This window comes from Haemaphysalis longicornis, unplaced genomic scaffold, assembly GCF_048455015.1.
Source record: "Haemaphysalis longicornis isolate Haplotype H1 unplaced genomic scaffold, Haemaphysalis longicornis Haplotype H1 scaffold_2, whole genome shotgun sequence".
Classification (NCBI taxonomy): Eukaryota; Metazoa; Arthropoda; class Arachnida; order Ixodida; family Ixodidae; genus Haemaphysalis; species Haemaphysalis longicornis.
Window position 1 is genome coordinate 122,692,234 of NW_027526295.1, and position 14,582 is coordinate 122,706,815.

Here is a 14,582-nt window from a genome sequence, read left to right on the forward strand (position 1 = left end):
TGTCTTTTCTTTTACCGCTTCCTCACACCATGTACCCTTACCAACTCGCCCAGCTTTTTTTCTTACCTGATTTAAACTTTTTATCAAATTTCCGAAGTCATCCTCTGTACCAGTTCAACCGAATACACCATTTGAAAGGATTTGTAAAGTGTGCTTGACTTAACAGTTTGTTAGGAGTTTTGCCGCGAGGTTGTGCATGAATATATTAGGTAGTTAGGTGCCAGCCTCGTTAATTTGGGGGTAATTTGTTAAAAAAATTACAGCTAATTATTTTCAGTTACAGGTACAGTTACAGTAAAGGTGCCATCCGTGAATTTTATGTTGTAGATTTCGAGTAGATCGTCTTTAGTAACGCTAATATACGACGAAGTTACCGATGATATTTTTTTGTAATTATGGGGTCCATGTAGCATGATATTTGTTCACCGGCCCAATATAAAGATAGAACGACTAGTATTTTTCATCTCACTCTAGCAGCGCGGGTTAAGCATCCTGGTTTCAGATTTTTAGACCACCCAATGTTTCCAAAGTAGCTTGTTAATCTATATTTCCTATTCATAACAACGAGCTTGCTTGCACAAATACATTATTCCGTGGGGTTTAAACGTATCGATGATGCGTTGAAACACTCTTTTCAGTTGCCATCCGTGAATAGAGTATGATGCCGTCTCCCACCATTAACACCCAGTCATTGTAAGATATGCATCTAAATGGAAAAATAACTCCAACTCTTAGCATGCTTAGAATGACCCATTCTATTACTTGATTATTCAAACCAGCACGTGTATACCTAGACTCTGTGTATGCAGTTGTGTATGTACCGCACAGTGTAATAATGGTGATAATAGATTGATGTAATACCGCAAGACCGTCTAGGGCAAAGAGCACCAAGAAAGTGATTAGATAACTGAAACTAATATGTGACTACTCAAATTGGGCAGGAAGAACAAAAGTAAAATCAATCAAAGGGAATGAGTATGGCGGGTGCAGATTGCCAGGTTGTGATCATTTATGGTACTATATTAGGTGTAACATTAAACTTCGGATAAAACGTTAAAGACACGATTGAGAGAAAACATAGGATTGTTCCCTAAAAATCATATTGGTGCGGTGGAACTTGTTGTCTTTAAAATTCTCTGTAGTGTTGTTGCAACGCGTTGTATTGAGTGCTTGGCCTTGAATTAGGATAGGAACGACCGATAGCGCCCCCCTTTCTGCGGAACAGAGCTCTTCAAGATTCAGTGAGCAAGTATGAATGCCTGACGTGTGTGTGTCCTATCCATAGCCCAGCTTCGGTGACTTCTCTGTGTGTGTTGTGTGAGTCGGTTGTGTATCGTCCCAAGTATGGTTCTGTTCGTGTGCAGCACAAGACACATCAGTAGCAGTCTTTGACGCATCCCTGTAAAATTCTGCAGACTGGTACTTGTCCTGCAGAAACTACATATGCTGCAGAATTGCAATACATGGTGCCCTGTTCTTATTAAGCTGAATAAGCGACAGCTCGCACGACACAGGCGGAGACACCATTGTCGTTAAAAATCAGTGATGAATGTCTGAAAAGGAGACCTTCCGCTCTCGAGCCTCGTCACACTCTCCAAGAGAGAAGGGCACAGAAACAGTGGTACAATTTAAGGAGTTGTTGCGAAGATGTATTGTTAACGGTGGAATTTACGGAATGGCTTGTCTATGACATGACTTTTTTTAGGTGCCATTTATATTTATTTATATTCTCTGGTGATGCAGGCACCAATAATACCGCTAAACCTAACGCTCTGAATAGGGCTTATGAGGCAAGTGCCACACGCAAGGCAAAGACCCAAATGCAGCACTTGGTTAAGAATTTGTAGTGGCGTTTCTGATGCGGACCCCTACACGATACTACCATAGTCCAACCGGGACCTCACCAGAGCAGTATAAATACACAGAAGAAGTTGTTTGTCTGCACCATAGGATCGGTGCGAGAGGACCTTATGTATATTTAGTGCTTTGATGCATTTTTTAGTAGTTTGAAGTGTAAAATGAATGTCAGTTTGCTATCTAGTAACACGCCTAAAAACTTGTGTTCCTTCTTACAGAAGTTGATACGCCAGTAAAAGTGATATCAACGCCCGCATGCTACCCGCGCTTTCGGGTGAACACAACACGAATATTTTTAGCTGGGTTCAGCTTAAACCCTTTTTTTCGCTCAGCCAGCTAGTTTCTTGACACCAAGCTAGACCTGGCGTTCGCAAACTGACCTATAACATGATTTGAAAGATATGTGCACGTCGGCCACAAAAACGAAACAGTAAATGGTTTGTGTCCACGCCTTTCGCACGGAGTTCATCTTAACTATAAACAATGTCCAACTTAAAACGCCAATTTCCAGTACAGTTACATTTCACAGTGCCGACTGTACTTTGACACAAAATGGTCAATCGGGCGTATAACTGGCAAGATTGTTCCGACTATTACCTAATAAGAAGAATGTAAGTTCCTAAAATGCCGTTGCGCTATGCAGTCTCACATGTCTTTAGAAATATCACAAAACACTGTCATTTAGAACTGCTTATGTACGTAGGCATCTTTACTGTAGGATTATAAGGGAAGCAGCTGGTCGTTTGTGGATTGCCCAGTCCTGAAGCCTGTTTGGCAGCTCTCTAGAAGATCATTGTACTATAGAACGTTCACGAGTCTCCTGTTTTTCACCTTCTAGAGAAGCTTGCACAAGCAGATTGTCACAGCAGTTGGTCGATAATTGGCTGGAGAGGAAGGAGCATTGGCCTCTTTCAGAAACGCCACTACTATGGCCTCACTCCTACACCTTAAAATGGACCCAGAAACCACTGTTTATGGTGTAGGTGCACGAATGTTTCAAGTTTGTCTGCGTGTAGGTGTAGTAATATGGTGCATTTAATCTTGTATAAGCCTGACGCTGAAGGCGTACTTACATGCGCTCCGGGCGCCCTTGAACTCATAAATAGAAAAGGAGGAGTTGTGAGATGTCTGTCTTATTCGAGTCCATCAGGGACATTTTTTCGCAAGACGTTTGGTGTTGCATGAAAGTGCTTGTGTAGTGTGCCGAACTGGACACGTGTTGGAAGTGTTGTGCAAGTTTGTTAGCCTGGTCTGCCAGGGTATCCCTTGTTGTACTAACCAGGGACCGCCTGTGTGTCTGTTGTCCCTTTGAGCTTAAGTATACGTCTCTGTACCTTGCGTGTGTCGGTCTATGAAATGTTATATAATTAGAAGATACGCCAACTCTCTCGTTTATTCACGCTCAGCACGCGCTTCCCAAGTGCTTTTGCTCGTTAGAAAGAAATAAGGTCACTGACGAGGAATATAGAGGAAGGACACGCGGCGCTTTGTTCAGACCCTCCCACGCACGCCTACGGTTATTATTCTACCAGGGCCGCATTGGGTTGCGAGGGGCAACGGAGGGTTGAGGAAAAGACATTTTTGACGGTTTCGGGGCGTGCGCCGGAAAGTGTTGGGTTGCCTCTTTTACGTGTAGATGCTTTAAGTGTGTTTGGGGATGTTTTGATATCTCTGTGAATGTTTTCCAATTTGCTCTTGATTTGTTATACTTCCTATGCGAAGATGAACGGTTAGGGAGTTTGTCTATATATGTTAGTGTGGTTGGAAATGGTCACTATCATATGGCTTTGTGCGCACACCCCACTCAAGATACAAAAGAACTGCCGAGCTAATGGAAAAGTCAAGGTGTGAGCAGGTGTTGTGTCTTTGGTTCCGGTATTTATGCTGTGTTTGTGCGAATATTCATGTTCCAGGAGATGTTACCAAACTTTTCGAGAAGAGAAACTCGGCATCCGTGCGATAATGCCACTAAGATAATTACGTGCATTGAGGTCGCCTATCACTACGAAGGGTTTTGGGAGCTGATCCACCAGTACCTTGAAATCTGAGCTCAAGAGTTCAAAGTCATGACGGATGCAAAGGGAGCATACCGGTAATAAATTACGTACATACATACCGTTAATAACACACCGTTAATAACTTACTTAATAAATAACCATTAATAACTTACGTTAAAATATTATTGTACGAATTGCTGCAGCCTCAAGTACCGCGTTTAAGATGATGCTGCTACAAGCACTGAATTTTCGTGCCACAATGACCACACTGCCTGAAGAGTGGGTGCAGTCATGCCTGTCCTTTCTGAATACGATGTAGGTTTTAGGAAAATTGCATCTTAATTATTAAGATGAGTTTCTTGGATACACATGATGCCTGGCTCATTTTAAAGCACTAACTCGTAGACATCATCAATATTTTTAAGGAGGCCTCTTCAGTTTCATTGAACAATATTTTCTGCTATTGTTAACTGTTCTGAAATACTGCAGTGTGATTATTTATTTAAGGCGTTTTGGGGTCGTCATTATAGAAGGAGGTTATTTAGATTTCCCAGGAGGTTTAGATGAAAAGGCGCGTTCCTTGCGCTGCGGCGCAAATCGGAAAGGTCCGATATCAAACCCATCATTAGATGTCCTTGGGATGCCCGCGGTCTGCGGCCACTGGACTTAGATCACTTTCGGGGCCCTTCGTTACAGCCGCCCCCGGCATGAGGGTTGCGACAGCCATGGTCGGGGCAGGTGCAAGGGAGAGGATGGGAACTGCGATGGGCTTCCCCGTGTCCATCCCCTCCTTGGCCTCAGGTGTACTGTGGGGTAGCGGAGTGGCAACGGCAAGAACGGCATCGCTCGCAATGGTGTTTGTGGCAACCACAACCACTGCAGGCTGTACAGACGGTGCTGTGCCGGGTTGCGCTGCCGGAGATAACCACGCGGGGGGGGGGGGGTAACGGAAGCAGGTCAGTTTAATTACCTGGGTAGCCACCGAAACCAGGCGCCGCTCTGCACCCGCTGAGCGGCGTTGGCATACCTACGCAGGGGGAATGAGGCGAACCTCTCCCGTGCCTCTGGGAAAGTGGTGCTGTCATTGAATTTGAATGTAATGACCTATGTTTATCGCTTGAACATTTTTCAAGTCCTGGAATAGGTCGGGTTGTCCCTGGCAGTTCGCACAGGTGACGACTTGGGATGTTCAACTGCCCGTTGGGCCCCTTGAGCTGCACATTTTGCACGTGTCAGTCTGCCGCCGCAAAAGGTTCGGCAGGGCCCAAACCGCTGCACTTGAAGCAGCGGCGCGGGTTGGTTATGTAGGGTTGAACCGGACATGTTATGAAGCCTGCATTGACTGACTCAGGAAGTGTTGAGCGGTCAAACTTTCAGATAAGGTGTTTTGTGGGTATTTGTTTGTCGTTTCGGCGTAGGGTGATCCGATCACTTCCTTCACGCCCTCAACCCCATGTTCCTCAAGCAGATCGGCTCCGGTCTCTATTACTAGATCCAGATCAGATCACGCTAGGGGAGCTGTAAAGGCTGTGATGAGGCGTTATCTCTCATCACTCATGCGCGATTGCACCAGCGAGTGCGTTTGCACGATAACGGCTCCGACGGCCACCGCTCGTGGTTTTTTACCTTCTACCTACAAACACATCGCCGTGGTTGGTTACAGCCTATGTTTGGGGGCTGTCACCATGGATACTCAAGGTGCTCCGTGCATGGCACATTGTACTAAAATATTATGCACCCCTCTGTCGAACGATGACGATGGTTGAACGCCAAGCTTTCTCGCGATTGATTCTTTGGATGGCCAATCCCACACTGCGAGTATGGGCTGCACTGCAAGTCCGCACAACTTTTCTTGAATACCCACAACAACTCTCGGGTGTGTTCTCCGTAGGTCACGCCATCCTTTTTGTGTCAAATTTTTTGACTGTCGCCTGAGTTTTGCAAACCGTTTCAACCGCGTGTTGAACTGGATCAATGGGATACACGCCGGCTTCTTAATGCGAGGAGCCCAGGTTCTATTCCGGGCACGGCAAGCGTTTCTTTTTCTTTCACTTCACCCACGATCATTAATCATCGACAGAAAAAGTTCGCTTTCCAGCAGGACGTATTGGCGTATAACGGCATCATTGAGCACACTAAATGTTTTCTTTATATGACATTTTTTATGATTTTGTCATAACAATCTCCGTGTACATGTACTTTATCTATAAGCATGCTAGCGGTATTACCCGGCGATGCGAGCAAGGCAACTGTCTCATTGACAGTATTGCATATAACACTTGCTCACCTTTATTTACGTCCCATAAGTAGTACATAGTAGGCTTGTGGGAAGACGTTTTTTTATGCCCTTGAATGTTGAGGGGGATATTTTCTGGCATTAAACTCACGGCATCATTAAGAAACTCCGACATGATCATGTGACATTTTGCACTTGTTTCGCCCTGCAGTGTTTCCTTCGTTTCATGAAGAAAACATATATTTTACTTGACTTCCAGAAAAGAGTTATTATAAGCTATAAGTACCATAAATATTTTTTCTTTCGAAACGTTCTATAAAAGTGGCGAAGAAAATCAGCGCCACCCGCCATGCAAATTCACGTAATGACTGAAGTCACTTCACATCAAAAGGAAATTTTATTTTGTAGAACGCGTGCAAGAACTAAGCACACCAAACGCAAAGTTCTGCAGCAGCTATACCACAGTGGCGCCGCTACGCCGAGAATATTACAGGCCACACAGGCAATCGTGATGGGACATTAATCAGGCTGTCCCACGTGTCATGCCATGTCAAAGGTGCTAAAATGTGATTGTATGTGGCCTTCGATTTGTGAGAGTAATAAGTTTGATTGGGAATGTACGAGTAGAGAAATGCCTCATACAAAAGTTCAGGAAGCTTTTCAAACAGCTGGTAGCCTTTGCTTATTTATGCAGCTGGACGGAGGAAGCAATGCTTCCTCTTCGTCTTCGTGCGTATGGTCACCCTCCTTATCCGTGTGAGCATCATCCTTGTCGGCATGCGATGCTTCGTCTTCGTCTTCGTGCGTATGGCCACCCTCCTTATCCGTGTGAACCTCATCCTTGTCGGCATGAGCGGCTTCCTCTTCTTCGTCCAAGGCGGCACAGATTTGCTGCGAGATTATCAATTTCAAATGGCGTCAACACGAGAACCGCGCGCGGATTAATTTTGTAATCTGGCAGCCAGGAGGGATAAAGCACAACACTTTTACAACAATTGCGGGGAATTGCAACTGTGCAGTTCTAACACAAAAAAAAGTAGCTTTGCAAAACAGTGATGGGAAAAAAACTCGAGTTCTGACCTGACAGTGTAGTTTTACAAGATATACCAGCATCCAACCCTCCACAACCGTCTTATTTGGTAGCCGCAATACATTTCTCGCCGAGTTGATTAGGTTCAAGAAGTAGGTATTGGGCATAGCAACACACGACATTTTTCCGAGTCATTCAGGCTCAGAACGTCACGTGATTGGAACTCCCTTCCCGCACATGTCGTGGCCATATATGATAATCGTCAAGTTTTAATGCATCAGCTTATATTTTGTTAACATAATGGCCGTATTCTCATGTTTTTGTTTTGTTTTCTGTTTGTACAACGGCTTCTCTCTGTAAACCCTCTGACGCTTCACCGATTCGGAAGATCCAATCGGTCACGTAATCAGCCATATTAAAGATACACCGAGATCGAAGACAAATCAAGCCGGAATGTCCACCGTAACAAAAGATCCAGCGATTCAGAAGATTCAATGCATCCTGAATGTCCATTCAGATGAAAGGTGCAGCGACACGAAAGCTACAACAATATAACAGGTCTGGTATGCCCATTCGGATAAAGCGGATAGCGTGGGTTTCACTCAGTTCTGTCACATTTTACCCCACCAAGCATAACTCACCGTTCTGACAATTTTTTTAGAATTTTAACGCAGGACTCAGTTTTGCATCAATGTAACCTGTTACACATGAGCGTATTGTACCGCGCTCTTCTGGTGAATTTCAAGAATATCGTTTGTCGCTCACACAAACAATCGATTGTCGTTTTGAGTGCTGCAATTTTTCAGGCTCTATCCGTTGGGTTCGACATACACAGTGTCCTCGGATCACTAAATACACGGGCAGGTTGCCGTGAATAAATCACATTTCTAGAATTAGCCGTATAGTATTGATACGTGGTAGTCCGGTATCTACAGAAGGCACAGTAAGACCGACGAAGCGCCGTCCAAGCCAGGGGCCGAAGTCCACGCGCGTCCCTCTCAGCGTCTTCTTTCTCTTCCCTCCTTAAAGGAGCCATGAAGAGAAAATAAAAGTTGGTTTTATTCAAAAGATTTCGTGTTGTATAGTGCCCCCAGCGCTTGTCCGGATACAAACGGTGCTTTATTCACTGAGAAATCAAACAATTTATGTTAAAATGTTGATTTTCATGCTCAATCGTGCGTTTTCGTGGTCCCAAATGACATCACAGGAACCGACCGCTCTGCAGCCTAGAGTACCTTCATTCACGCATCCGCCGTACAGGGTAGAGACACGTATACGCTGGCGCCGCCATTTTCGGTTGCTCGCTCGCCGCCGAAGCAAGTCATTGTGTCAAAATCGCGCTAAAATTATCGCCGCAACGCGGGTTACTGAAGAAGTTTGAATCATATTGTCTGTTTCGCGTTGCTAGGTCTCGTGGGAAACGAAAAGAATAACGCGTTGAGCCCGTTGGCCCAATTGTGGCGGCACGGGACCGTTCAAAGGTTGTCTCCACCCTGTACAGCGGTGTTGGTTTGTTCCCGCGTTTCTTTACGTTCCTTAACCTAGATGGCGCCACCATACCATGGCAAGCGTTTGGTTTGTTTTTGCCCGCATTTAAACCTCGCTTGTTTTTGTTCTGGGAGAAAATATTCGTTCCCTGAAACAGTGCTCGCTCGACAAATGGGGTCACGTAAGACACCGTTGCTTGCGTCAATCGGCCAGTGTCGTCTGAGACAACCCCAAGCCCCGTAGTGCTGTGCAGCTAAACCAAGCATGCTGTGCGCAGTACGAATAGCAGAACGCATCAGTACTCCTATGTTTACATGTGCTTTTGTAACTTCCACTGTTTGTCCCATCATTCTTATTGCTTTGTAAAGAATGTGCCCTAAATTTAAGCGCAAATCGCTCGTTCGTCTAGTTTGTAAGCTTTACTTAATTTGCGTCTGCTTCTGCCAGCCTCTGCCAATCGCAGAGCTTAGCTCATGTGACATCATAGGTTCTGTTGCGGGAAATGAGCTGGTGGGTCGCATGACCATTCCCGTTTTTCCTAATTATGTAGCTTATTTGAGCGAAGTTTACGTTAAAAGTGGTGTCAGTATGATTCTAACGAGACAATCTTTTGAATGAACCAAACTTGTGTTTTCTCTTCATGGCTCCTTTAATGATGATTCCGACTTGATGGTGATGTCTCGTAACAGAAACCCCATCCCGTAGGAGCACCGTCTCGGTGTTGCTCAGGGCATAACTCTAGGCTGGGAACGGTAGGACTGTAGACGGACGACATGGACGACGTCAGTCTTCGGAGGGCGCGATGAGTCAGCCGGAACGACAGGGGTGATTTCATAGTTTACAGCAGTCACTTGGCGCAGGACACGATAGGGGCCGTAGTAACGGGCGAGCAGTTTCTCAGAACGCCCTACTTTGCGCGCAGGACACCAGAGCAGCACGAGGGAACCTGGCTCAAAGTGGCGGATGCTGTGGCGTCGATCGTAACGAAACTTTTGCGAATCCTGGGATGACGTAAGCTTGGTGCGCGCTATGCTGCTGGCAAAGTCAGCCAGGGCAATGGCATCTTGGGCATAGCCAGAAGGCGGCCTGTTGTCTTCGATTAAGGTGTCTAGGGGCAATACCGGCTCTCTACCGTAGAGGAGGTAAAAAGGCGAAAATCCGGCTGCATCATGACGGGACGAGTTGTATGCGAATGTAATGAAAGGTAAAGCAATGTCCAAGTCGCGATGGTCATCCGAAACGTACATAGAGAGCATATCCGTTAGGGTTCTGTTAAGTCGCTTCGTAAGAGCGTTGGTCTGTGGATGGTAGGAAGTAGTAAATTTGTGCGTGGTTGCGCAGGAGCGAAGGATATCATCGACTACTCGCGACAGGAAGTTTCGACCGCGGTCAGTCAATAACTGACGAGGAGCACCATGATGGAGGATAACCTCGTAAAGGAGGAAATCTGCGACATCAGTAGCGTAGTTGGTTGGAAGGGCCCGTGTTATTGCGTAACGGGTCGCGTAATCAGTGGCCACAGCAATCCACCGATTTCCGGCTGCAGACTGCGGAAAGGGACCAAGCAGGTCTAAACCAACGCGGAAAAATGGTTCGACCGGTATGTCCAGTGGCTGAAGAGGGCCGGCGGGCGGCGTCGTTGGTGCTTTCCGACGTTGGCACTTGTCGCATGCACTGACGTAACGGCGAATAGAGCGGTAAAGCCCTGGCCAGAAGAAACGCCGTCGGACACGGTCGTACGTTCTTGAAACTCCTAAATGACCAGCTGTTGGATGGTCGTGCCGTTGCTCCAGGACGTCCAAACGAAGGTGGTCAGGCACAATAGGGAGCAGCTCGGGATCTTCCAGGCGACAATTCTTACGATAGAGCACACCGTCCTTGAGTTGGAAAGATCGTACTGATGGGTCCGAACGGGAGTTACTAAGGCGTTCAATGATCTGGCGCAAACATTCATCCTGGCGCTGTTCTTTACCAAGGTGGAGGAAAGAGGAAATCGCCAGAAGGGATGGAAATGCGTCGGAACACGTAGGCTCAGGAGGTTCGACTAGGTAGCGTGAAAGACAGTCAGCGTCCTGGTGCAGGCGGCCCGATCTGTAGACGACTGAATAAGAATACTCCTGGAGGCGGAGAGCCCATCGCCCGAGGCGGCCGGTCGGATCTTTCAGTGATGCTAACCAACAGAGCGCGTGGTAATCCGTCACAACGGAAAACGTTCGACCGTAGAGGTATGGACGAAATTTGCCCACAGCCCACACAAGAGCGAGACACTCCCGTTCTGTGATGGAATAATTTCTTTCCGCTGGAGATAGGAGGCGGCTGGCGTAGGCGATCACGCAATCCTTGCCGGATTGGCGCTGGGCCAGGACGGCTCCAATGCCATGGCCGCTAGCGTCAGTCCGGATTTCGGTGGGTGCAGACACATCAAAGTGGGCTAAAATGGGCGATGTGGTGAGGAGATGCACCAATGTGGTAAAGGCTTTGGCCTGTTCAGGGCTCCACTAGAAGATCGTGTCCTTTTTCAAAAGATCGGTTAGAGGACGGGCGATATCAGCAAAGCCTCTTATAAAACGGCGGAAATATGGGCAGAGGCCCACAAAACTGCGGACGTCTTTCGATGAGCGGGGTACAGGGAAGTCCTTAACTGCTTCGATCTTATCGGGATCGGGCTTTACTTCTTGAGCGTCGACGAGGTGGCCCAAAATGGTTAGTTCACGCCTCGCGAAGCGGCACTTCGCTGAATTGAGCTGCAGGTTGGCCTGACGGAAAAGAGCAAGGATTTCACGGAGGTGCTGGAGATGAGTCTCGAAGGAGGAAGAAAACACGATGACGTCATCGAGATAGCAGAGGCAAGTGGACCATTTATATCCGCGCAGAAGGGAGTCCATCATGCGCTCAAAAGTGGCTGGCGCGTTGCACAAACCGAACGGCATAACCGTGAACTGGTATAGGCCATCGGGTGTGACGAAAGCGGTCTTTTCTCGGTCTTTTCTCGGCCTATCTCATCAACTGCAATCTGCCAATAACCTGAGCGAAGTTCTATGGTGGAGACGTATTTCGCCCCATGAAGGCAGTCTAGGTCATCGTCGATTCTGGGTAAGAGGTAGACGTCTTTGTTGGTGACCCGGTTCAAGTGGCGGTAGTCCACACAGAAGCGCCAGGTGCCATCTTTCTTTTTTACCAACACGACGGGTGAAGCCCATGGACTACAGGATGGTTCGATGATGTCTTTGCGAGCATTTTTTCAACCTCCTGCTGGATGACTCCTCGTTCGGAAAGAGAAACACGGTACGGCCGGTGATGGATAGGCCTGGCATCACCTGTATTGATGCGGTGCATCACTGTTGTGCTTTGCCCCAAAGGTCTGTCACCCAAGTCGAAAACGTCTTCAAATGATGACAAAAGGCAGCGACGTTTGCTTGATTGAGCTTGAGATAGTTCCGGACTGATCAGGGGTGAAAATTTATCTGGCGCGGTAGGTCGATGGGTGGATCCATGTTGTTGCATTGGGTCACGGTCTAAAGCATATACCGAAATTTCAGCTGCCGCTAAATGGATGAGAGCGGCGACGGTTATACCTTCTGGAAGTACTCCACCAAGAACAAGTTTCACAGGTAATTTTAATTCACAACAACGCATAAATTTTTGTATCGAGTTTCCCGTAGCTATACTAAATTTTGATCCAAGGTGAGCCTGATGGTAATAGGCGTGACTGGAATAAACGTGCGGACAAAAGCAGCTAGAGAGAAAGCGGAATAAATAATTGAGTTTGTGCACCATCGGCAACAGCCTTGCCATTCTTTCGCTCCGTCGTTTTAAGTAAAGCTGTTAATTATTGTACAGTTGTACTTTATTACACGGGAGGAAGGCGAAACGTGATCTCAAGTTGACAAATATTTTCAAAATGTTATATTAAGTTTAAACCGGTAATTTCTGAGGAAACCACCCTGTCAGGCTTTGCGGACAGCCGCGGGAGTGGATGGAGGAGGGACTACGGAATAATTTAGGACGTCTATTTGACAGTTAAAGTGCGCTACACTTGAGATACATAAACACTTTTGCTAATGGAATGTTATAATTCTGCTGCTTCTTTTTATTAATGGAAAGAGCGACTGTCGTTACGCAGGAGTCACCCCTCGTGTTCAATAGCGCGGTACTGTATGCATGCGCTCAGCTTATATATTCTACAGATAAAAGGGTTTCAAATGAGATTGTTTCATAAATTGCTCCCTAATATGAATATTTGCAAACGCACCAATGCCGGCACACCATTTTGACCTTCCGCCAGATGGACACACCAATTTGTGACATTCTTCATTTTTGGCCCATCATTGAACTGCGTTGTCAAACTGGAGCCCATGAAGAGTCCCGTGAACGTCGCACACGTCAACAAAAAAACAAGAACAAGTTGGCATTTTTAGAACACTACAGAACCTGGTAATGGGCTGCTAACTCGTAACCAATCGCTTTCTTGAATTTTTCGAACGACTTTTCGCAAATAAGGACTTTTTGTCGTCGTATAAGCAGGCGCTTACGCAGTATTTCAGTTTTAGAGCCTGAAAGAAGAAAAATACCATGCGAGGTATGACGCGGCCGCAACAACTGCAGCATTGACGCGAAATTACGCAAACCCATCTTGGAGTGCGATGGACGATCACCACGATTTTTTAGCGCATGCATACGCCTTTGCGTTTGGGCACATTGCACTTTTTTAAGAACAACTTTAGTGCAATTGGCAACAAGTACATGAATCGGGCTGTAAGTTACTATGGTTGAGTTTGGAAGAGTTCGAGCTAGCCTTGGTTTAGGTTTTGCCGTGCAACGTGCCCATGCCTTACAACGTTATCTGGTATCAACTGTCACCCAACTTCAGGAATCTCCATAACCCGGTGGTCACATGTTTTTGACTACAGAGATGGACCGGATAAACCTGCGAGTGTCACGTCTAGCGAGCAAGAATCTTTTTATTTAGTTCATTTACGACGCTTCGCCGTAAGCTGCAGTTGCCTGTGAGACTGGCACGCTAGTCAAAAATCGACAGCCTATTCAAAGCGAAGTAATGAAGTTAATGAGGAAATGAAATGTTCTCATTGTAAATCATAACACCTATTCACATAGTGGAATAGCAGACCGGATACCAGCATTTCAGATATTTAACACAGTCCGAAGAAAGGCTGTATCTTCTGATCAGATATTTTTTGTAGGGGATAGGGTACATAGGCACATGTGCCCTATGTTATTTGAACAGCGAAGCGGTTTAACCCGGCCGTAAGTTGGCTGACGCGAACAGAAACTTATCAATTAAAAAAAACGTGTCCCTTTGTGAGAATCGACCCAGGATGCCTCGCGTTCTGGAACTTGTGTGTATCCGATTGATCTACCACTTTTCTTTTTTTATTCAGCTATTATCCCATTCAAGGCGTACAGCATTATTTCCTTTGGGTTATGCGTAGCGTGCGCTTGGGAGTTCACGGGAATTTTTGTTCGCTCTTTCATTTGCTCGCTCGCTCACCCGTTCGTTCGTTCGTTCGTTTGCACGCTCGCTCGCTCGCTCACTCGCTCGCTCGCGTAGGCCTCACTTCTGCAACTGAGTCGCTCTTAGCAGACAAGATGAATAAGATTGAGCTTGATCCGGTGGCGTAGTGTCGTCTAGGATTGCGCGTGGGATTGAGCCACGTGAGGATCTCGGAAGAAACAAAGAAAACTGCTGAAGTACGTCCGTGCCTCAATGGGAAGCACAGGACAGCTTGCGCTACACACGACGACTTCCCGAAGCCGGTTGCCCCGGGTCCTAGCGGGTGCTAATGCGGTCCACTTTGGAATGTGAAAGGCTGCGGACAAAACAGTCCGGGCCTGCAGGCATGGAGCACTTTCTGCGGCTGGAATAGCCAGGTCTCCGACGAAGGAAGAGGGACCACCAGCCCTGCTGTATCTCCAGCCTTGCACCACTTTGGCAACCGGCGCAATCCTTTTACCG

General features: G+C 46.7%; 1 protein-coding gene across 1 annotated transcript in view; it reads right to left on the reverse strand.

Moving 5' to 3' along the window:
* Nucleotides 1–4,479: 4,479 nt before the first annotated feature.
* Nucleotides 4,480–14,582, reverse strand: part of LOC144168261 (atlastin-1-like) — a 31,039-nt gene continuing 20,936 nt past the window's right edge. Inside the window, exons 5-7 of the mRNA XM_077697278.1 lie at nt 6,791–6,981; nt 4,825–4,881; nt 4,480–4,660 (exon numbers count right to left, since the gene is read on the reverse strand). Coding sequence (XP_077553404.1) covers nt 4,480–4,660; nt 4,825–4,881; nt 6,791–6,981 — 429 coding nt within the window. The remainder of the gene's footprint in view (nt 4,661–4,824; nt 4,882–6,790; nt 6,982–14,582) is intronic.